The 23,368-nt window shown below is 43.2% G+C and overlaps 1 protein-coding gene across 1 annotated transcript in view; it reads left to right on the plus strand.

Moving 5' to 3' along the window:
* Positions 1-23,368, plus strand: part of RHBDF2 (rhomboid 5 homolog 2) — a 1,958,103-nt gene that overhangs the window by 742,797 nt on the left and 1,191,938 nt on the right. Inside the window, exon 9 of the mRNA XM_044089036.1 lies at positions 2,767-2,971. Coding sequence (XP_043944971.1) covers positions 2,767-2,971 — 205 coding nt within the window. The remainder of the gene's footprint in view (positions 1-2,766; positions 2,972-23,368) is intronic.

Consider the following 23,368-nt stretch of genomic DNA (forward strand, 5'->3'; position numbering starts at 1 on the left):
CTCATTACAATACAGAGCCACCTCTCTTTTCTCACTCTCTGATCAAACAGTTCCTGAGAGGAGCTAACAATTTAAGACCTCCGCGGAGAGCTCCCACCCCTGCCTGAGACCTTTTCTTTGTACTAGAGAAGCTCACGCTTACCCCTTTTGAACCTGCTGCTGCAGCAGAGTTAAAATTCCTCTTTCGGAAAACAGCCTTACGTCTAGCCATCACTTCAGCAAGAAGAGTGGCTGAGCTATAGGCACTAATGGCTGTGGGAACCCTTCATTATTTTCCAGGCTGACAGGGTCTCCATCAGGGCTAACCCATCATTTATGCCCAAGGTAGTATCTACTGTGGCCTTAAACCAGTCCATCCGTTTACCAACCTTTTGTCCGTAATCGTCAGAATAAAGGGAAAAGGATCCTGCACTCCTTGGACGGGCACAGACAGCTCAGGTTCTATCTTGACAGGAGTAAGCTTTTCAGACAATCTGACCAGCTGCTAGTCAGCTTTGCTACAGGGGCAGAGGGCAAGGCCATTTCAAAGCAAACCATTTCCAAATTGATACCACACTGCATCCATTTCTTCTACAAACACCATGGAAAAACCTACCCCACAGGGGATCAGAACTCATTCCACTAGGGCTACCTCAACTTCTACAGCACTTTTCAGGGGAGTCCCTACCAGGGACATCCTGGAAGCTGCAACCTGGAGTTATGTACACACCTTCACCAAGCATTACCACTTGTCTGTCCTTTCTAAATCCAGAGATGGATTTGCCACAGCAGTCTTACAAGGCCTGCTAGTCAGCCCTAATACTTCTTGACTGCCTCCACCCTCTCAGCTTTGGGAATAAACCCAAGTGTGACTGCAACAGTGAAACACGAAGAGCATAGTACAGTTGCTTACACTTACCATATTACCATAGATGTAGATGTTCGAATGTGTTCACTGTTGTAGTCCTGGTTACCCTCCCTCCAGCCCCCTGACCTTTCTAGACTTTCTACCTATCCTCTTTTTGGCCATATCTTATGGCTATGGTATTTACTTTTTACTGGAGGTGTTCCACACCATGTAATTGCTTCCTATTTTGGGGGCTCCTGACATCTGGGGCAAGAAAAAATGATGTAATGTTGTCTGCTGCATGTTTTATACCATGACATCCTCACGTCATGGAAGAGGCGACAGCATCCGGCGCAGAAATCCCAAGACTCTGGTATTCAGACTGACTGAGGTCTGCCTGCAGGCAGATAACCCAAGTGTGATGACTGCGACAGTGATGAATACACTCGAACATGTACATTTATGGTAAGTATACACAACTGTACTTTTCATTACTGGTGTTACTGCTCATGCATTATGAATGTATACTGTTGGCATGCTGCGTGCCATGCTTTGATTATTGTCAGATGTCTGTTGCCTTATTGGGGTTACAGGAACATTATAATTACATTAAAGTGCACATTTAACATTTGTGTGTTTGGAATTTCAAACACTACGTTGTTTTGGTGGTAGTATTCAAACGCAAAACACGTTGGTTTGGACATGTGCTGAGGAGGGATGCTGGGTATATTGAGAAAAGGATGCTAAGGATGGAGCTGCCAGGTAAGAGGAAAAGAGGAAGGCCTAAGATAAGGTTTATGGATGTGGTGAGAGAGGACATGCAGGCGGTTGGTGTGAAAGAGCATGATGCAGAGGACAGGAAGAAATGGAAACAGATGATCCGCTGTGGCGACCCCTAACAGGAACAGGCGAAAGAAGATGATTCAAATGCAAAACACAGATGACAAAAGATGCTTGCAATGATGTAAGATCCAGTGATTATTTTGTATGTTTTTACCAAGAACACATACAAAACTTTCATACAAAAAATACTGTTATGCATTTTTCCATTACAGTATTTCTTGTTTTTTTGTGTTAAACGTTCTGATAAGTTTTCTCTGTTAATCTGTGTAGAATGTGATTGTGTTAGCTGGAGCTCATTTATGCTTTGAGAAACAATATCTGCCTAGTAAGCTGTATAGTCTGTAATATGTACACGGAGGCCCCAGACACAGCTACAAGCCTGCTGACTGCGGGAAGAGCTGAAAATAGATTTTTTTCCCCTTGAAACCAGAAGAGCTCTGCAGTGATGCACTGTTTTGAAAAGAGCAGTATCCAGTCTAGACATGTGCAACAGTGGGAAATTGCCTTCCTTTTCAAGAGATGAAAGAACTGAGCAGCAGAAGTGTCAAGAAGCTCTGTTACTGCTCAGTGTTGTACATGCCATCTGTTAGCACTGCTTTTCTCAGAAGTGTTTTCGTAGGAGGCTTCTACTGATTGTGCTAATAATGATTAGAAGAAGACTGAAATATGAACACGCGCTACCACTTAGTGTGTGCAAGTAGTAGATGGGAAATGGAAAAAAGAATATTTTGTGGAAGCCATGTCCATTTATGACAAGTATCTCGTGTTTGCAGTTCCCTTGGGTGAGCTGTTGGGATGCGCGCTTTGTGGCTTTGAGTAAATTACTCATTGGTAGCTCGTGTGATTTGCCACTAGCAGTCATAGCCCATCATTGTGGTCCGACAGTCATTAAACTACTGAGAATTGTTGTAAAACTAATCCGCAGAAAAACACCACAATGAACTGAGCAGTATTTCTTAGCTGTCTTTACTTCAGTTTGCCTGATTTTGAACTGATTAACAATTGAAGTCAACCCATAAGTTTTGTTTTTGTAACATGCTTATTAGTAGTAAAAACAGCTGAATAAAGTATTGCTAATTTTGTATTTTTTTCCTTAGAAAGGATGTCTTGAGAGCATCGGGTTTTGCAGTGCCACATCCCAGACGTGGAAAACGTATTGCTTCACAAGTAAAACACTTTGCATTTGATAAAAAGAAGAGATATTATGGACTGGGAGTCGTAGGGAAATGGTTAAACAGAACATACCGACACAGTCTTAGCAGTACAGTGCAAAAACAGCTGGAGCATATAGACAGTCACAGGTAATGTCTCTAGTATTCATAAACATTTTCCATTTGTTAAGTAATATGCAGGGGACATTCCTTAAACACACTCTTAATAGTTTGGATTTGTGACTACAGGCATATGCTGCTGATTTTTTTCAAGGGGTGGGTACAGTACTGCTGACAGCTTTAGAAATGTGTTTTATAAATTTGCATAAGTTAACCATACATGAGAGTGAAAGAACCTATTGAATTCTTAAATTTGTTTTGACTAAACACAGTTATCGTCTCTGAGAAATCTTAGCTAGGCGCTTCTGTAGCCTGCTGGTTAGAGGCTACATTGACTTTGCTGTAGTGAAATGTGGATATCGTATGACAATAAGATCAGCATAGACTATACACAATGATAGAAGTAACGTGTCAGCCAGCACAATCCTAGTAGGCTTTGTGGACCTACCTGGCACATCTTACAAAAATGTACTAATGCAGTGTAGATTTTGTAAATGAGAAATTATTTTAGATTAAAGTAGCTTCATTACATCATGGATAGGATGTAATGAGTCTGACACTTGAATGCAGAGAGTTGAAGCTGTGAACTTCATGCTATTGTATTGAGTTTAATTCACATCAGTATCTACTCACAATGTGGGATCAGAATGATTGTATTGATAGTGCTCCCAGGCTACCTTTGAAAAACAGAGCAAGTTGCATGGTTTGACTGATGAGGATTTCTCTGGTCAATAAATGGATAAAATAAAAATAAACTTTGTCAACTGTGTTAATTGAGGCAAAATACATGCCCCTCTACAAAATCTTCGAATTTTTCAGATGCCAGATCAGTGTAACAGTGAGATTCATAATGAAGTGCATTAATGAATGTATTAAATTGCCTTCTGGACCCTCTGATTTTCTTCATATTGATCACTACTGCAGTAACCTTAGCTATATGGGTTATATTCTACCAAGGACATAATGCCTGGCTAGCTTCCAAAGCTTCAAGGCACCTTTGACATGCCCAAACTGTCAAACAGCTCAAGATGAGCTGAATGAAAGGCAAGTTTGGATGCAAAACCATTCACGGCTTTCATGTCACAGACAGAAGGAGGCTGAGCCCTGAAAGGATAAAACTAGGAAAAAAAAATAAATGTCCATACCCTGGCATAAAAAACGCACCAAAAAACAAGTGGGATGGAGGGAAAGAGCACCTAGTGCAGGCAATGGTCATTCAAATATATATTGTTATGGTAGGTTCAACTTACACAATTGTATTATGTTCATATTGGGCACTGCTGCAGTAGCCTTAGCTATCTGGCTAGATTACTATAGCCAACTACATTTGGGAGTTGGAAGGAGAGAAGTCTAGTAGCCCCTGGAGATTGGTCCTTACAAAGCTTCATCTGGACCTAGAAAAGGAATTAGAAAAGGAATCAAGGTTATAGTGCTTTGTAAAGTAGCAGCTTCTAGACTACCTTCTGGAAAGTCTTATTCTATGATTCATTGAGTTAAGACTTTAAGAACCAACTCCCTAAGTACAACTTTCCATTCAAGGAAATGAAATAAAAGCACACAAAAAGTTCCAACTGCTGGTAAAAGGTTAATGCCAAAACATCAAGTTTCCAAAGCATAAAACCCCAACCAGTGAAGCATTTGGGTTTGGACTTTTGGGTTCTGAACTTCAGATCAAAGTGATTAATTTTGTAATGGGAGAGGGTTTTAAACCTGAGCTTGGCAGGAACATCAGATTATACAGAGGTGAGAGAGGCTGAGGTACTACTTGCTGTGTATGCAGTTAGGAATGTTATGCAAGGCCAGGGTTGAATACATATCTCAGCATTATACATGACACTTTTAGGATTCTCTTCATAATACCGATGACCAGCGTAAAAGCAATAAAACCAAGAAACCACTTAATTTAACAAGTCTGACCATCCTAACTGACTCTCCTGAGTGAGGATGGTGGACCCAAAGCCCAAACATAAAACAAAGAATAGAGGGAGACCCGGTTTTTATGTTGAGCTTAATAGATCGTACATGATCTAGATGTTAAGTAGTTCCTCTGTTTACTAAGCCCTCTTTTCAAGAAGATTAAAGTGAGCTTCCACAGGTTTCAAAATGCTTTTATTATAGCCTTAAGAGGAGTAGATTTTTGGAGTTTGCCTTGCTGTGAGGGCCATCAGAAACTACAAGTGGCTGCTTAGTACAATCAAGTTCAACTTCAACTTAAAATGTATTAGATTCCCCCCTCCCTTCCCACACTCAGAAAGAGAACCAGTAGAGTCTACCCCTCCTTTGAAATGAGGCCAAGAGCTGTGTTCTTGTCTCTCGATGGTGTGGATGTATGTAGGGTGGAATTCTGGGACTCAGCATTTTTAATGATCGCAAATATTATGTCAAGTCAAGGATGTGGCTTCTGTACTACCACATGACTTTTGGTGCAAATCTGTTCTTTCATTCTGCACAGGAAGTTAGTTTACCCTGGATGAGTGTCACTTTGAGTACAAGTGCTAGCATTTGATCCTTCTGCTGCATCCTGTATTTTTGTCAGGTTCACAGCCAGAGTAAGGGGAGGTCTTGCAACAGAAGGTTCTCCCTGTGTTCCCCTTTACTGTTTTATCAACAGAATCCCTGTAAGTGTCACACCTTTGGTTTTCACTGGTGATGGGTTTAACCTTGGAGAAATCCAATGTAATCCCATCTTAGATGTTTGCCTTCACTGACATTGTGCTCTCAGTTGATACAGCCTATTCTGAGAGCTGTAAAGGTCATGACATTTGCAGCTGGTCAGGGTACCATGGAGGGTAAAAGGCCAGCTCCACTGGGCTTTCTAGGGCTGATGACCACCATGATATAGTTGTGTAGCTTATGTACCTGAGGATGCAGGTGTTATAGTGGATTGTGGTATATCACTGGCTATAGAGTCACCTTGTGCTCACTGATGTCCTTCTGGTAACAGAACTCTTTCTAGGCCCAAACATGAAGGGCAATACTCACAGATTAAGTTAACCCTTCTTGCAACTAAACTATGTTGCAGGTGTTAGTGATGGTTACCTCACTGTCAAGTAGGGTAGGAATTCTCTCTGTTCCTCTGTGGTTCAGGGAAGTGGCTGTTTGGTGTTGGACATATGCGCAGTTCTCATAACCATAAAAGTTCCTTCTATGGTAGCTCCTGATAAACATGCATCTAGTGGTGCACCACAGACCGAGGTCATCACATTCTCAGCAGTTGTCTTCCTTGGTGATGTGAATATGCACACAGGTTCCTAGAGTTGATCCTGTTGTAGAACTATAGACTTAAGAAGGTTGTCTACTTTGGGTCTTTCATAAAAATATTATTCTAGAGACTACTGGCTTGCCACTTCAGGGAGTGCATTGTGGTCCTCCCTCCTTTAGTATGTGCAGCAGGGTGAGGGAGAGCTAGCGGAGGATGCATTCAACTCCCTGAACAACAGCTCAGTTTAGGTAGGATTAATTCTCAACTAAAAACTTCTTACACAACACCTTCTTGAGTGATGACTATGTAAGATTCTTCAGTGTTCTAAATGGTCTCCCTATTAGCAAAAGCACCCTTATTTTGGATTATTTTAACTACCCTTCAGTAAACTGAGACACTTGGACCTCCAAGGTAGGATATGTCTAATAATTCCTAGACTTAAACAAAAAGACCCTTGAGCAGCTGCCAAATAAACCTACTAGATAGCACAGCATTCTTCACTTGATTCTTCCAAATTGGCGCCTCTTACACTACTTTATCTGCTTCACCAAAAACTCCAGCAAACTCCACTGATTTTAAGGACTGCAAACATGCTAACCTCAAGTATACTATATGATGAAATATCAAAATACACTTGTGACTGCACCTCCCCAGACCTTAATAAAACAGCAAACTTCACTAAGGAATTGTACATCTACTTAGAAAAATGCGTAGATAACACAAAGTACCAGGACTAGATATAACGGGAAAACAAACCACCTTAGTAGTCTGCCATCATAAATAAACTGTACAACAAAAGAAATAAACTATTAAATTATTTAATGAATCCAAAGCCCTATTCTCAAGAATAATATCAAAAGCATTACAAAGAAGAAAAAAAAACACAGCTGAAGCACACTATCAGGTCCACTAAAGGAGTCCATTAAATTAAGATGGCCTCTGAAGCCAAAGATAATTAATAATTATTTATTACATTTGTTAACCGGCTAGTATCCGACTGGGCCAGGAGCCCATTTTCAGCAGAGACTCTGGGAGAAAAGGTCCAGAAAATGCAAAGCAATACAATACAAACAGTAGTGATTTATATAACAATAAACACATTCAATTTACAGGATGCAAGTATAGAGAAAACATGGTTTTCATCTCTGAGAATAAATTGCAACATGCAGGTACAGATTATGAGCATGGTACATATGACTACTTCAATGGGTGGCTAAAATTACATATAATTAAGCAAATGATTGAGAGGTACAGTGATACAGTTCTGCATAGTGAAGACCCATTCGGAGCTTCTTCGACTATGGAACCTGTGTATGTCTCTGCCTTGGATGGGTCCAGAGCCGCTGTGCAGGCACCGGCTTCTGAGGGTGTATTCAGGCGTACCGATTTTCATAGTAAACAGACGACTTAGTTTCAAGCTCGAAATACCGAATTCCTCAGTCCTAAAGCTCGCACTACGCCTAGAAAACCGACGACCAAACCATATACTCAGACCCATATGCCTCAAAAACAAATGATTAGAATGGCTGAAGACCTTATTATCTTAATTAGGGGAAGCCAGCCTTCCCCCTCTGAGACCTAGAACTGATTTTCCTTTTGATTCTTCTGATCAGGAATCTGATATCTGTGATGTTCTTCGTGTTACTGTTGCAGTCATTGCATTTGAGTTATCTGCTTGCAGGTAGCCATCAGTTGGCTTGGTTAACAAAGTCTTGGATCCTGCATCGGCTGCTGTTCTTTCTTCCATGCAGCCGACGCCATTACATTAGGTTTTCTTGCCTTGCGGTGCCCGAAGCAGAAGCAGTTACCAAGTGCCGGTCGACCGACTCCTGAAATTTTCATTTTCGAGTTTCAGAATCGAAGTCTTCAACTAAAGCTAAGTACCCCGTTGGGGAAACTTTTTCTTGCTCTTTACCGATGTCAGTAAAAGTTAATAATTGCATTACTTGTGGAAAGCAAATACCTCATAAAGATTTTCCATTGGTACTGTATTCCTTGCCTAGGCCCTGATCACGACGCACCTTGCTGTCAGTTTTGTGCTTTATTTAATCAGCGCACTATCCATCGTCTGTATATTTTCGCCTCTAAATATTTTGGTTCTCGGTTTAATTATCCCGAAATGTCATCGGTTAGCTATCCGACTACCGGGATTCTGAAAAAATGCAAAGATAAAGACAGAGACAGGCCACCGTGACCCAAATGCAGATGATGCTTCTCCTAAGACAGTTGCCAGTTCGCCGGTACTCAGTGAGGTGCTTTCGCAGCCCCTGATACGCGCTACTTCTGATTCGCAGGCCTCTACTGAGACCCATTCGGTATGCCGAGAGATGCTTCAACTATGGAACCCGCGGATGTCTCTACCTTGGATGGGTCCGGAGCCACTGTGCAGGCACCGGCTTCTGAGGGTGTATTCAGGCCTATGGACTTGCATATTAAACCAACTCCTCTTTCTTTACTTAGGCCTAAATCCCTGATCCGTGCCTAAAAAAACGATGACCAGGCCACATGCTCAGGCCTCTATGCCTAAAAAACATGATAAGAATGGCTGAAGATCTAATGACTGTAATCAGGGGTAGCCACCCCCCCCCCCTTCTAAGAGGTCTAGGACTGAAGTTGATTATGAATCTTCTGATCAGGATTCTGTTTTTTCTGATTCTTCTGATCTGGATTTGCTCTTATCTACTTATGAAGATTCTGATGCAGAGGACTCCATTCTCTCTGCTTCCCCTCCTGAGGATTTTTCTTTTGGGGAAACCTTGCATATACTCTAAGGGAGCATTTCCACTGCGAAAGCCAGGATTTTTCTGATTGAAAAAAGAGGCTTAGGGATTTCCTTCTCCTACCTCAGCATAGGCCTTTTATTCCTCCTGTACTAGACATTGTTGATGCTTTTTTGGAATCTAGTTTGGCCCCTGATTCTCTGCCTCCTACTCCCAGAAAACCTGACTGATACTACTGGGTCCCCGAGTCCCACAAGTTCATAGGTTCATAGGTAGGTACTAGGCTATCGGCCCTGGGGCCTATACAAGCCCAGCCAAAAAGGTACCCTGGCTTTTGCCACCCAAGAAAATTATTTTCCTGTGCCACTGTCGAGCAGAGCCACAGAGGTGATCCCCAGGGAGAATTTCCTATTTCCCATCCAATCATCAAGATTTTTCTTGAAGAGTGCTAATGAGGAGCTTTGTTTGATACAGATAGGTAGTTTATTCCAGAGTATGGGAAATCTCTGGGACAGGAATCTATCCCTCCGCATGTTCTGTTTATTGTGGTGACAAGGTTTAGGTCCCTAGAGCTGTAGCTCAGAGGGATTGGGATTTCTTTATGTGGAGCATGTCCAACAGCTCTGGGTTTGACATAGCTTTGTATGTTAGGCAGAGATCACCTCTGAGTATGTGACAGAGTAAAGCTGGAGTTTTTGAGACGGTCTGCTTAGGGCATCTGTTTGAGGCCATTAATCCTCTTTGTGAGGTATTTCTGGCCTTTCCAGTTGTTGTAGATGTCTTGTGAGGTACATACCAAAAGGCGTTGTATTCTATAATGGGTCTAATGATGAGTAGAGGGAACAATGACCTCTTTTTCTGGATGAGAAACCTTTGTGATGAGGTGTGCCACGAGAAGGATTTCCTGACTACTGTGGCGATGTGATTATCAAAGGAGACTACTGTCCACCTGTGTCCCAAGGTCTCTTATCACACTTCGGTGTTAAGTATACTACTGCCTATGTTGTAGTTCATGGGTACAGAGTTTTTACCAAAGGGGATGACAATGCACTTTTTGGCATTGAGCTTGAAGCCATGGCTTTGTGCAACCCAAATATGTCCCACAAGTTATAAGTTTTAAGACATTTACATACGGGTAATTGTTGGTTACGGCATGTAAGGACAATGTGTTTATACCTTGTATTCTTTTTGTAAGGAACCTTTGCAAATGTACCAGTTGCTGCATGTGTTTGGTCAGGTATATACTAAAGGGGGCATTATACACAATGATGGATCTAATGAGAGCCAAATATACTGGCACAATGACTTCCTTGGACCTAGACTCCATGCATCTACTTATAAGTTAAAAACATATGATTTCCTTACTATCTTGGATGTATGTTGGTCAAAGGCTATCTACATGTGTTCCCAGATCCTTGACTAGTGGGTCAGCTGTTAGGGATATTTTATTGATATCAGATGTTCTTCGTTCCACATTGCTGCAGTCCTTACTATAGGGTAGTCCGCTGTCCAGTCGGCCCGAATACCAGAGTATGGCTGACGTCGGTCAGGCGCATTAGACTGACGTCAGTAAGGGTACTAATGCGCATGACCGACGCCATATCCTCAGTCTTTTGCCGCATGGTCCGATGCAGAAGCAGTTTTATGAGTGCAGGTTGGCGTTCTGAAATATTTCCGCCGGAGTTTCAGACCGAATCAGAGTTGGCTAAGTACGGGAACATTTTGTTTTTCTTGCCTCAGTATTTAACCGGATGTCAGAAAAAGTGAATAACTGTATTTCTTGTGGGAAACAGATACCTCATAGGGATTACCATACCTTGTGTATACCTTGTTTAGGGCCTGAGCACGACGTTGTTGGATGCCGCTCTTGTGCTAGGTTTAACAAACGCACTATTAAGAGGCGGTTAGACTGTGCCAGGTTAGTGTTTGGGAAGCGCTGCAATTATAAAATGCCGCCGGATGTAGGACAAAACAGCGGTTGATGAACCGGCAGTCCCGGACGCCGGTTCTTTAGAAGGCTCAGTGGAGCCAGAGGTTTTGCCAGGAGTTTCTTTGGAGTCTCAGGCAGAGACTTTACTGTTACAGGATGTGCCTTCTCAGGAGGTAGGCCAGGCTGAGGGGCTTCTCAGGTAACTGTTCTTCCCTCTCTTCCCAAGGTAGTTAGAGCCTCTCCTTCTGTTGCCAAAACTTCTTTGAGAGGTAGGCCAAGTTCAGCTTCAGTGGGGGCTTCTCCTAGCATTTCAGGTTCTGTGCCTAAGAAACATATGCTTAAAATGGCAGAAGATTTGATTACTATGATTAGAGGTTCTATGCCCCCCCCTGATAAGAGGCCTAGGGTGGAACCGGAGTTTGATAGTTTTGAACAGTGTTCAGAGGCTTCTGAGTCTTCTGAAGATTTGCAGGAGTATCCTCCTTATTCTGATTCTGATGTGGATGATTCCACTCCTACAGCTTCTCCTCCTGAGGATTTCTCATTTTCAGAGACTCTGCATTCCATGAGGGAGCACTTTAAATGGGAAGGCCAGGATTACTCTGATTCCAGGAAAAGGCTTAGGGAATTCTTGTTTTGCCCCAGCATAGGCCCTTAGCTATACCTCCTGTGTTGAATGTGGTGGAAGATGTTTTTGCAGAGGCTTCCCTGAACCCTGATTCTTTGCCTCCTGCTCCTGTTAAACCTGATAGGTATTATAGGGTGCCTGAAGCTCATAAGTATCTTTTAAGAGTCCTAGGGCAGACCCGAAACTGTTTCTCAGGGACCTAAAGGTGTTAAGGCCTCTGTGGTTAAAAACCCTGTTCCCACTGATAAAGAGGCAAGGGCTTTGGATAGATGGGGAAAGAAAGTGTATACTTCTTCCACTTTAGCCATGAGGCGTTGAATTGTCAGTTTCACATGCTTAAATATCAAAATTATCTCCTTTCACAACTGAAATCTAAGGTGGATGCTTTGGCGGAAGGTATTGAGTGTAAAGAGTTGCTGGATTTAGTTCATGTGTCTGAACAAGTGGGTAAGCATTCTTTGCAATGTGGTTTTGATGCTGTACAGGCCTCCTCGAGGGTGGCTGCCACTAGTTCTGTTCTTCGCAGGCATGCCTGGTTGAGGGATCAGAATTTAGCTGAGCATGTTAAGACAAGGATTTTGGATGCTCCTTTACAGTCTGATGTGTTGTTTGGTTCGCCTGTGGAAGCAGTTTTAAAGAAAATGGAGGACAAAGCTAAGTCTATGCAAACTGTTAAAGATTTTTGCAGGTGCAGCCACCGTTTAGTAGAAATTGGCCTACTAAGGGATGGACATATCCTGCTTATGATTCCCAGTCTAGGGTAGGTCTAGACGTGGTAGGGGCAGAGCTCAAGGTTCTTTTAGGCCTAGAACAGGAGTTCACCTGTTCAGACTTCTGGTGAGGGCAGGGGTCAGTCCTTTCGTAAACAGACCCAATGACCTGCCTTTTCAGCTGCCAGTAGATTCTCGTCTGGCAGCTCCTTTGGGAGGAAGACTGTCTCTTTTCAAAGGAAATTGGGATTTAATTACTCAAGACAGATGGGTGTTGGATATCATTCACCACGGTTACAGGTTTTATTTCCATACATTGCCCCTTTCAAAGGCATGCCAGATGTTCCTCCTCCACAAAGGAAAGAGGCTCACAAGCAAATTTCTCTGTTACTCCAAATAGGGGCCATTCAGCCAGTCCCTGTATCAGAAAGGGGCCTAGGATTTTATTCTCGCCTGTTCCTAGTACCAAAGAAGGGGAACACGTGGAGACCAATTTTGGATTTATCTATCCTCAACACTTATCTGGACATTCCCAAGTTCAAAATGTTGACGTTACAACAGCTTTTACCTCTGCTGGGCAAAGATCACTGGATGGTAACTTTAGATCTCAAGGAAGCTTACCTTCATGTGCCTATAAGACTAAGTTGCAGGAAGTATCTGCGTTTCGAGCTGGAAATTCTCATTATCAGTTCTCTGCATTGCCCTTTGGCTTATCTACTGCCCAGAGTATTCACAAAGGTTCTGGCTCCAGTGATAGCTTACTTCAGGCTAAAAGGAATTCAAATCTATCCTTACTTGGACGACTGCCTGATTCTGGCTCAAGAAAAGGAAGACCTTCTACAGCATCTGGAATATGTTATAGCAGTGCTAAGATGCCTAGGGTATTCTGTGAACGAAATAAAGTCCAGTCTAGTACCCTCTCAAGACATGTGCTTTCTGGGTGTGAGACTGAATACAGCAGCCCAGATGGCCTTTTTAACCCCGGACAAACAAAAGAGTCTATCACTTTACTTCCATCAACTATCTCATCAGTCCGTGCTGACTGCAAGGACAGTCCTTCAAGCATTAGGGTTCATGGCATCTTGTATTCTGGTGCTTCCCAATGCCAAACTGCATATGAGGAAGCTACAATGGTATCTCAAAATGTATGGACACAGCACTGCCAGGATTTGGACACTGTCATTCAAATAATACCTTGCCTTCAAAAAGAATTTTTGTGGTGGGCTCAGGAATGTCACCTAAACAAGGGACTCTCTGTGACCCGGCCAGAGGCGAGTCAGATTTTAACGACAGATGCCTCGGACATTGCTTGGGAGCTCATCTAAATGGAAAGTGGATACAAGACAAGTGGCCTGCCAGACTACAGCATCTACATATCAACATGAAGGAGATGTTAGCAGTCCAGTTTGCATTAATGGCTTTCAAGGAGTTACTTCTTCCAGGGCAGGTGTTGATTCTAACAGACAACACAACTGTCATGTGGTACATCAACAAGCAAGGGGAACACATTCTTATCCTCTATGCAGGCAAGCAATGATTTTATGGGAGACTGCTAAGCTTGCAACTAACTCTTCAGGCAAGGTTTCTGCCGAGCACAGAACTCCTTAGCAGATGTGTTAAGCAGACAAATCATGGATCCCAGTGGAAACTGGATCTTCATGTATTTCAGAAATTGACAGTGTCATGGGGAACTCCAGACATAGATCTGTTCGCTTCTCCACTAAACCACCAGCTGCCAAAGTTTTGCACAAAGGGGTTTCATCACACAGCTTGGAAAGTGGATGCTCTGTCTTTCAGTTGGAAAAACCTTCATGTGTATGCCTTTCCACCTCTGCCTCTTCTTCCAAAGGTGCTATTAAAAGTCAGACAAGACAAGCCAAGGATGATTTTGATAGCTCCAGATTGGCCTCGCAACACTGGTACCCACTACTAAGGAGTCTGGTAAGGAAGCCTCCATGGCCTTTACCTTTGATTCCTCATCTGTTATCTCAGAAGGACGGTCATCTGCTCAATGTCAAGCTTCACTCTCTTCATCTAACAGCCTGGCATATTCTGTGTTGAAACACAGCAGGTCTCAACTTCCTCAACAAGTTTTAAATGTGATTATGGAAGCTAGAAGACCTAGTACAAGGAAAGTGTAAAATGGAAGAGATTTTTATTTTGGAGTACAGCAAAGAATTTGGAGATTTCTGAGCCTAATTTGAGTGTGGCTCTTCAATATCTTACTGAGTTATTGGACAAAGGTTTGTCCTTCTCTTCCATTAAGATTCATGCTGCAGCAATTTCAGCTCACTATGATTGTGACCCACCATTGTTTTCGCATCCTTTGTTCAAGCAGTTTCTTAGAGGGGCAAAGAATATAAGACCCCCGTAGAGCTCCTACTCCTGCTTGGGATCTCAATTTTGTGTTGGAAAAACTTACTCTACAACCTTTTGAGCCTGCGGCTACTGCTGAATTGAAATACTTGTCATGGAAGACTGCTTTTCTGTTGGCTATTACTTCTGCAAGAAGGGTGTCTGAGTTGCAGGCCCTTATGGCAGTAGAGCCCTTTTGATTTTCCATAAGGATAGGGTATCATTACGTACTAATCCTTCCTTTATGCCTAAGGTGGTTTCTAGTGTGGCTTTAAACCAAACTATTCATTTGCCTACTTTTTATGCAGACCCCCAAAATAAAGGGGAAAAGATTTTGCACACTTTAGATGTACACAGGCAATTATGCTATTATTTAAGCAGGACTAAGGATTTTAGGTAGTCTCAGCAGTTGTTTGTTTCTTTTGCTTTGAGTTCAGGGCAAGCCTGTGTCAAAACAAACTATTTCTAGGTGGATTGGGTTTTGCATTGCATTTTGTTATTCCCATCATGGCAAGGAGATTCCAGCTGGGATTAGGCCTCATTCCACTAGGGCTACTGCCACTTCAACAGCATTTCTAAGGGGTGGCAACTAAGGATATTTTGGAGGCAGCTACTTGGAGTTCAGTGCATACTTTCTCTAAGCATTATCACCTTCCTATCTACTCTAAGTCTAGGGCTGGTTTTGCCACAGCTGTTTTGCAGGGCATGTTGTCAGCTCCTACTTCTTTATGATTTGCCAGCCTCCCTTACCTCTGCTTTGGGATTCTACCCAATAGTAAGGACTGCAGCAATGTGGAACGAAGAACATAGTACAGTTTTGTACCTACCATAAATGTAGATGTTCGAGGATCCACATTGCTGCAGTCCAATTTACGCCCCCTCCTTCCCCTCTGTGTTTAGGGGTGGTTGTGTAGGTGAGGTTATATGCTGATATTTTTGTATATATTTTTGTATATATTGTACATATTTTTGGTGCAGGTATTTTGGGCCTTGTCTTTTTAGGGTCTTCTGACATCTGGGGCAAGAAAAGACTGAGGATATGACGTCGGTCATGCGCATTAGTACCCTGACGTACTGACGTCAGTCTAATGCGCCCTGACCGACGTCAGCCATATACTCTGGTATTCGGGCCGACTGGACAGCGGACTACCCTATAGTAAGGACTGCAGCAATGTGGATCCTCGAACATCTACATTTATGGTAGGTACAAAACTGTACTTTTCCTGGAGTGGCCAGCCTATCAAAAGGTACTATAATGTATTTCTTTGCATTAAGTTTTAAGCTATGACTTTGTCAACAGTCATTTGCCTGTATGAGACCCTATTGTAAGATGTTAATGTCTTGGGGAGATTCTAGGACTGCTTACAGTTTGCAATCATCTGCAAACTTGGGTCAGCCGGAGGCCTTTGACATTAGCCTCAACTTCAGAGAAGTAGATGTCAAAGAGGAGCTGGCTCAGCACAGAGCCTTGAAGGACTGTACTGGTGACTGGCCTCTATGAGGAGGTGGTCTCACCTATCCTAACTTCCTGGGTCCTATCTGTGAACCAGCTAGCTATCCAGCATGTTCTATAGGGGGTTTATGCTCAATTCCATAAGTTTGATAACAATGCCAGAGTGAGGTATAGTATCACATACCTTACAAAGATCAAAGAAGGCAGTATGCACTGTTTACTGTCATCCACTGCCTTGGTGACCCTCTCAAAGAAGTCCGCCAGGTTCAGGCATGACTTCCTTTGACAAAGCCAAACTGGGATGCATCCAGTGTCTGAAGGTCTCCTAGGTCTGTGTTGATCATTTCCATGACAATTCTTGCCATGGCTTTGCAAACAAGACCAGCCAGACTAATGGGTCTACAGTTTCTGGGATTTGTTGATGACCCACCCTTATTAAGGGCAGCTTGTTTTTAAATCTACAGTTAAATAGTAACTCCAGTGGTCCTGATAGGTCATGTTTTAGTCTAGTCAGAAGGCACCCTGGGATATTATCGGAACCCACTGGAACTATGTTCTTGGCTGTGGCATGCGCAGCCAGGACATGCTCTCCATTTATAGTTGGAAGGATTATGTTTGAAGGTATTTCTTCGGAGCGGTAAAGCTGGAGCTGAATTTGTCAGCCAGCAGGATCAATATAATCTCCCAGCTCAGTGAATGTGGCCCCCATTAAAAATCACCATTTCACCACACTGCTGTGTGTTGCCTTTGAGATTTCTGACATAGCCAAAGAAGGCCTTATGGTTGTCTTTTGCCTGAGAGGCTATCCTGACCTCAGAATTGGATTTATTGGACTTGATTAGCCCTCCTAGCTGTTTCTCTGTTTTCATGAGAGTTCTTATCTTTATAACAGTTACACTTCTTGATTTTAGCTATGATTTTTCCTTGTTGTACTTCTGGTAGGTACAAATGTCTCTACGTAGCCATTGACATGGTTGTACAGAGTTTCTGTGAACAATTCTGCATAGGCTGCTGTATTTTCTGGATTTGGATGGGCAAAGAATTTTACCAAACTGTCGCTTAATAAAAGGCAGTTTGTCTTGGAATAGTCCCTAACTGTTAATGGGTTTACCAAGTTGATGATAAAGGAGACAAATTTATGGTCAGACCTTGCCAGGGAGGATGTGACATTGGGGGGGGGGGGGTGCAACATTCTTCCATAGTTGTGAGTACAAGTTCCAGTATGTTGGAACCTCTAGTGGGCATATGCACTAACTGGTTAACAGTGTTTGCATTTACGAAGTCCAGGAATCTCCGTGTCTGCAGAACTGGATTCCCAGTCTACAGAAGGATAATTAAAGTCCCCCATAAGTAAGGTGTCAGGTTGGATGGTGAGCGTCTCCAATAGTTTAAATATGCACTATGAGTTTCATGGGTCATAGAGGGTCCTTTTCAAAAATCCTATTGCAGATCCAGAGACTATTTCACAGGGGCCCAAGGGCATTAAGGCTTCTACTGCTAAAAATCCTACCCCTTCTGATAGAGACTCCAGGGCGCTGGATAGTTGGGGTAAGAAGGTTTACACTTCTGCAACCTTGACCATTAGGGCTTTAAACTGATAGTTTCATATGTTAAAGTATCAGCAACATGTTACTGGACTGCTTAAACAGAAAATGATGTTGATTCCTGACTGTGTAGAAAGTAAAGAATTACAGGATTTAATGTATTCTGATGAACAAGTTGGAAAACATACTTTGCAATGTGGTTTTGATTCATTAGAGGCCTCTTGCAGGGCTGCTGTTACTGGGTCTGTGCTCAGAAGGCATGCTTGGCTTAAGGAGCAATCTTTGCCTGATTTATGTTGAAGCTAAATTGTTGGATGCTCCTTTAAATCAGGACCGCCTGTTTGGCAACAAGGCTGCAAACTGTTAAATATTTTTTACAAGTTCAGCCTCCTAGATTTAGTAGGCACTGGCCCTCTAAGAATTGGTCCTTTCCAGCCCCTTCCAGGTCTTCTCAAGCCAAACCCAGACAGTAAAAACCACAGGTTTCAGTCCCAGGGGGCACACAGAACTAAGCAGTGGGGGGGCTTCCACTTCCAAATCTGAGAATAATAAGACTCCCCCCTATGGTAAACTGTCTCAATGACTTCCCTTTAAAATTTCCAAGCACTTAACAACTGACTGCCCCTTTGGGGGGAAAGATTGCTCTTCATCCAAAGAATTGGGAACTCATTACCCAGGACAAATGGGTTTTAAATATAGTGTCCCTGGGATATAGATTTCACATTCACACATTGCCAACACTAAGTGGGTGGCCAGAACTACCTCCAAATCAGTGGGCAGAGGCCCAAAAAGAAGTACTTTCTCTCTTGAGCATGGGGGCTATTCAACTGGTACCAGAACAGGAAAAGGGACAAGGTTTCTACTCGAGACTTTTCCTGGTACCCAGAAAAGACAATTCATGGCGTCCTATCCTGGATCTATCTACTCTAAACACCTTTTTGGAGATTCCGAAATTCAAGATGCTGACTCTTCACTAGTTACTTCCTATGCTAGGCAAAGATGTCTGGTTGGCAACACTAGATTTAAAAGCTTACCTGCACATCCCAATCATGGAATCTTGCCGAAGATACCTACGCTTCAAAGCAGGCTACACGCACTATCAGTTCTCTACACTGCCCTTTGGCTTATCTACTGCGCCCAGGGTATTCACAAAGTACCTAGCTCCAGTTATTGCATTTTGCAGGCAAAGAAATATTCAAATATACCCATACCTGGACGATTGTCTAATTCAGGCAGAAAGCCAGGACATACTTTTGAATCATCTGGCTTTTGTAAAAAGGGTTCTAACTTGTGTGGGGTACATTATAAACGAAAAGAAATCACACCTGGTACCCTGTCAACAAATTATATTCCTGGGAGCAAGCTTGAATACAACTTCCTAGATGGCTTACCTCACGCCAGAGAAACAAATTCATTTGACAACTTACGTCAAACAAGTGGCCACAAAAACCCTGCTATCTGCAAGACAAATACTGCAAGCTTTGAGGTTCATGGCCTCCTGCATTCTTCTAATTCCATATGCAAGACTGCATATGAGGAAACTATAGTGGTATCTAAAAAGCCTATGGTGTCAACATTCTTAAAACCTAATTGAATGTTCGTGTTTCACTGTTGCAGTCATTACACTTGGGATATCCTTCTCTCAGGCTACCCGCAGTCGGCGTGAATTCCAAAGTCCTGATCCGGCGTTGGTTGCTGTCGCCTTTTCCCTGACGTCAGTGCGCCAGGGGTGTAAAAGATGCAGCTGACGCCATTTTCTTCAGTCTTTCTTGCCACGCGGTGCCCGAAGCAAAAGCAGTTCGCAAGTGCCGGTCGGCCGACTCCTGAGATTTTCGAAATCGAATTTCAGATCCGAAGTCATCATTTAAGCTAAGTACCCCATTGGGGAAACTTTTTTCTTGTTCCAGACAGATGTCAGAAAAAGTTAGGAATTGTATTTCTTGTGGGAAGCAAATACCTCATAAGGATTTTCATTCTTACTGTATTCCTTGCCTAGGCCCTGACCACGATGTTGCTAGCTGTCGGTTTTGTGCTACATTTAATCAACGTACTATTAAGCGTCTGTACGATTTTGCCTTTCATTACTTTGGCCGAAGATATAATTATATAATGCCGTCGGAACAGCCGTTTATAAAAAGCGCAAGGAAAGGACAGGCATCTGAGGTCCAAAACCGATGACGAGGCCACCGCTAGGCCAGTCGCCAGTTCTCAGTGAGGCGCTTTAGCAGTCCCTGACGCCCGCTACCTCAGAGCCACAGGCCGCTTCTGACTCCCACGTGGAGACAGCTAGGCCTCAAGGACACTCGGAAACTATTCCCTCAGATGGGTCCAGAGCCGCTGAGCAGGCATCGGCTTCTGAGGGTGTTTTCAGACCTACACAGTTATATGTCAAGCCAACCTCAGCTTCCAAGGCAAAGACTAAAACAGCTTTAAAGACAAAGAAACAAGTACAGCATTCTCCTGGACAGACTTCCATGCCTAAGAAACGGATGCTTAAAATGGCCGAAGACCTAATTACTTTGATCAGGGGTTCCCATCCCCCTCATGATAGGCCTAGGCAAGACACAGAATATAACTCTTCTGATCAGGTCTCCATTTCCTCTGAATCCTCTTCAGAACAGGAATACTCTTCCTCCCTATGAGGATTCTGATGCTGACGAATCTGTTCCTTCAGCTTCTCCTCCTGAGGATTATTCTTTTGGGGAAACCCTGCATACCATGAGGGAGCATTTTCACTGAGAGAGCCAAGATTACTCAGAATCTAAGAAAAGGCTCAGAGACTTTCTTTTACTACCTCAGCACAGGCCTCTTGCTATTCCAGCTGTTCTAGACATTGTAGATGTATTTTCAGAGTCCGGCCTGTCCTGACTCTTCACCCCCTGCACCTGTTAAGCCAGACAGAATACTACAGGGTTCCAGATTCTCATAAATTTCTATATAAAAACCCTGCTGCTGACCCAGAAACTATATCTCAGGTCCCAAAGGGGTCAAGGCTTCCACTGCAGAAAACCCTGTCCCCTCTGATAGGGATTCTAGGGCACTGAACAGATGGGGGAAAACAGTTTACACTTCTACTACCTTGGCTGTAAGGGCTTTAAATTATCAGTTTCATATGCTTAATTATCAGCAATACTTAGTCACTGCTAAAACAGAAAATGTTGACAAATTCTGAAAACAAGGAAATACAGGATTTATTGCATGCAGCTGAACGAGTGGGAAAGCATACTTTGCAATGTGGTTTTGATTCACTGGAGGCCTCTTGCAGGGCCGCTGTTACAGGTTTTGTCATTAGAAGGCATGCTTGGTTAAAGGAACAGAATCTGCCTGATCATGTTAAAGCAAAATTATTAGATGCTCCATTACAGCATGATACTTTGTTTGGTGTTAAGGCGGAAGAGGTGTTGAAGAAAATGGAGGATAAAGCAAAATTTATGCAGACAGTTAAGGATTTCTTACAGGTACAGCCACCCAGATTTAGCAGGAACTGGCCTTCTAAGAATTCGTCCTTTCCAGTGTCAGACAGGCCACAAAGAGGAAGATACAGCCGCCCTAAGGGCAGATCCCAGCCCCAAGGCTCATACAGGCCTAAACAATGGGGTGCTTCTACCTCCAAAAGCGGAGACTACAAATCACAGCCATATAGGAAACAGTCCCAATGACTTTCCTCTGCCAATGCCAAGCACTTAACTTTTGGCAGCACCCTTAGGGGGAAAACTAGCACTTTTTTACAAAATTGGCACATGATCACCCAGGACAAATGGGTCTTGAATATAGTGTCTCAGGGCTACAGGTTCCACTTTCACACCCTTCCAAAGACAAAAGGTATGCCAGACCTGCCACACAATCAATGGACAGAGGCACAAAAGCAAGTTTCATCCCTCATTGAACATGAGGGCTATTCAGCGAGTACCACAACAAGAGCAGGGACAAGGATTTTACTCAAGACTTTTCTTGGTACCCAGAAAGGACAAAGCCTGAAGACCAATACTGGACCTGTCTATTCTAAACTTTTCTGGATGTTCCAAAATTCAAAATGTTGACTCTGCAGCAGCTTCTGCCCATGCTGGGCAAGAAGGCTTGGCTTGTAACCTTGGACCTCAAACAGGCATAGCTGCATGTCCCAATCAGACAATCTTGCAGAAGATACCTCAGATTCATAGCTGGTGCAATGTACTACCAATTCTCTGCACTGCCCTTTGGCTTATCTACTGCGCCCAGGGTCTTCACAAAATGCCCGGCACCAGTAATTGCATTTTGCAGACAGAGGAATCCGAATATATCCTTACTTGGACGACTGCCTTATTCAAGCAGAGAACAAGGACATTCTACTGAAGCGTCTGGCGTTTGTAAAAAGATTACTGATTTGCCTAGGGTACACAGTAAACGAAAAGAAATCAAAACCTGGTACCCTCTCGAGATAATATTCTTGGGTGCAAGCTTAAATACAACTGCCCAGATGGCTTCTCATGCCAGACAAACAAAGGCAACTGACTTCTTACTTTGAAAAGATGGCAACAAAGACCCAGTTATCGGCAAGAAAAATTCTGCAGGCTTTGGGCTTCATAGCATCCTGCATTCTGCTAATTCCATATGCAAGACTGCATATGAGGAAGCTACAATGGTATCTAAAAAGTGTTTGGACTCAACATTGCCACAGCCTGGAAACATTAATTACCCTCATTCCCTGCCTGCCACAGGAGTTTCGATGGTGGGCACAGGCCTGTCACCACAACAAGGGACAGCCATTCACTTTACCCACAGCCAGGCAGACACTAACAACAGATGTGTCAGATTATACCTGGGGGGCCCACATGGCAGGAAAATGTATTCAGGACACATGGCCCACAAGCCAATTGCATCTTCATATCAATCAAGAGATGCTAGCTGTACAGAATGCCCTGACAGCCTTCAAGGATCTAGTTCATCCAGGACAACTGCTGATAGACGGACAATACTACAGTCATGTGGTACATAAACAAGCAAGGAGGCACACATTACTACCCCTCTGCAGACAAGCCATGACTTTGTGGAGCACAGCATTGACTTCTAAAGTACACCTGTAAGCACAATTCCTGCCAGGAAAGACAAATACTCTGGCAGACAAACTAAGCAGAAACCTCATGGATCCTCACGAGTGGAAGCTAGATCCACAAATATTCAGCATGATAACAAGGAAATGGGGATGCCCAGACATAGATCTATTTGCCACCCCTCACAACTGCCAACTACAGAGATTCTGCACAATGACTTATCACAAACATGCATGGAAAGTGGATGCTCTATCATTCAGCTGGAAAACCCTTACAGTATATGCCTTTCGTCTACTGCCTCTCCTCCCCAAGGTACTCCTAAAGGTCAGACAAGAGAAGCCAAAAATGATACTGATTGCCCCAGACTGGCCACGCCAGTACTGGTATCCATTCCTAAAGAGCTTGTCTCAAGGCCCAACATGGACATTACTTCAAATTCCTCATTTACTGACCCAATAAAACAATCAGATCCTGCACAGCCAACTCAGAACCCTAAATCTGGCTGCATAGCGGATAATATAACCATTCAGAACCCACCTCTCTCTAAAGCAGTTATGGGATGTTATTTTGGAGGCCAGGAGGCCCAGCACCAGAAAATCTTATGCAGAAAAATGGAAGAGATTCTGTGCTTGGAACCAGGCACAAGGAATTTGACACGCTTGTAACGAATATTCCTCAGATTTTACAATACCTAACTGAGATGCTGGACAAAGGCCTATCCTTCTCAATTAAGATCCATGCCTCTGCCATTTCAGCTCATTACAATACGGACCCACCTATTTTTTCACATCCACTGCTAAGGCAGTACCTTAGAGGGGCCAAAAACATAAGACCTCCAAGGAGAGCGCCAATACCT

Source organism: Protopterus annectens, chromosome 12.part0 (genome assembly GCF_019279795.1).
Source record: "Protopterus annectens isolate FY-2018-M chromosome 12.part0, PAN1.0, whole genome shotgun sequence".
NCBI classification, from domain to species: Eukaryota; Metazoa; Chordata; order Ceratodontiformes; family Protopteridae; genus Protopterus; species Protopterus annectens.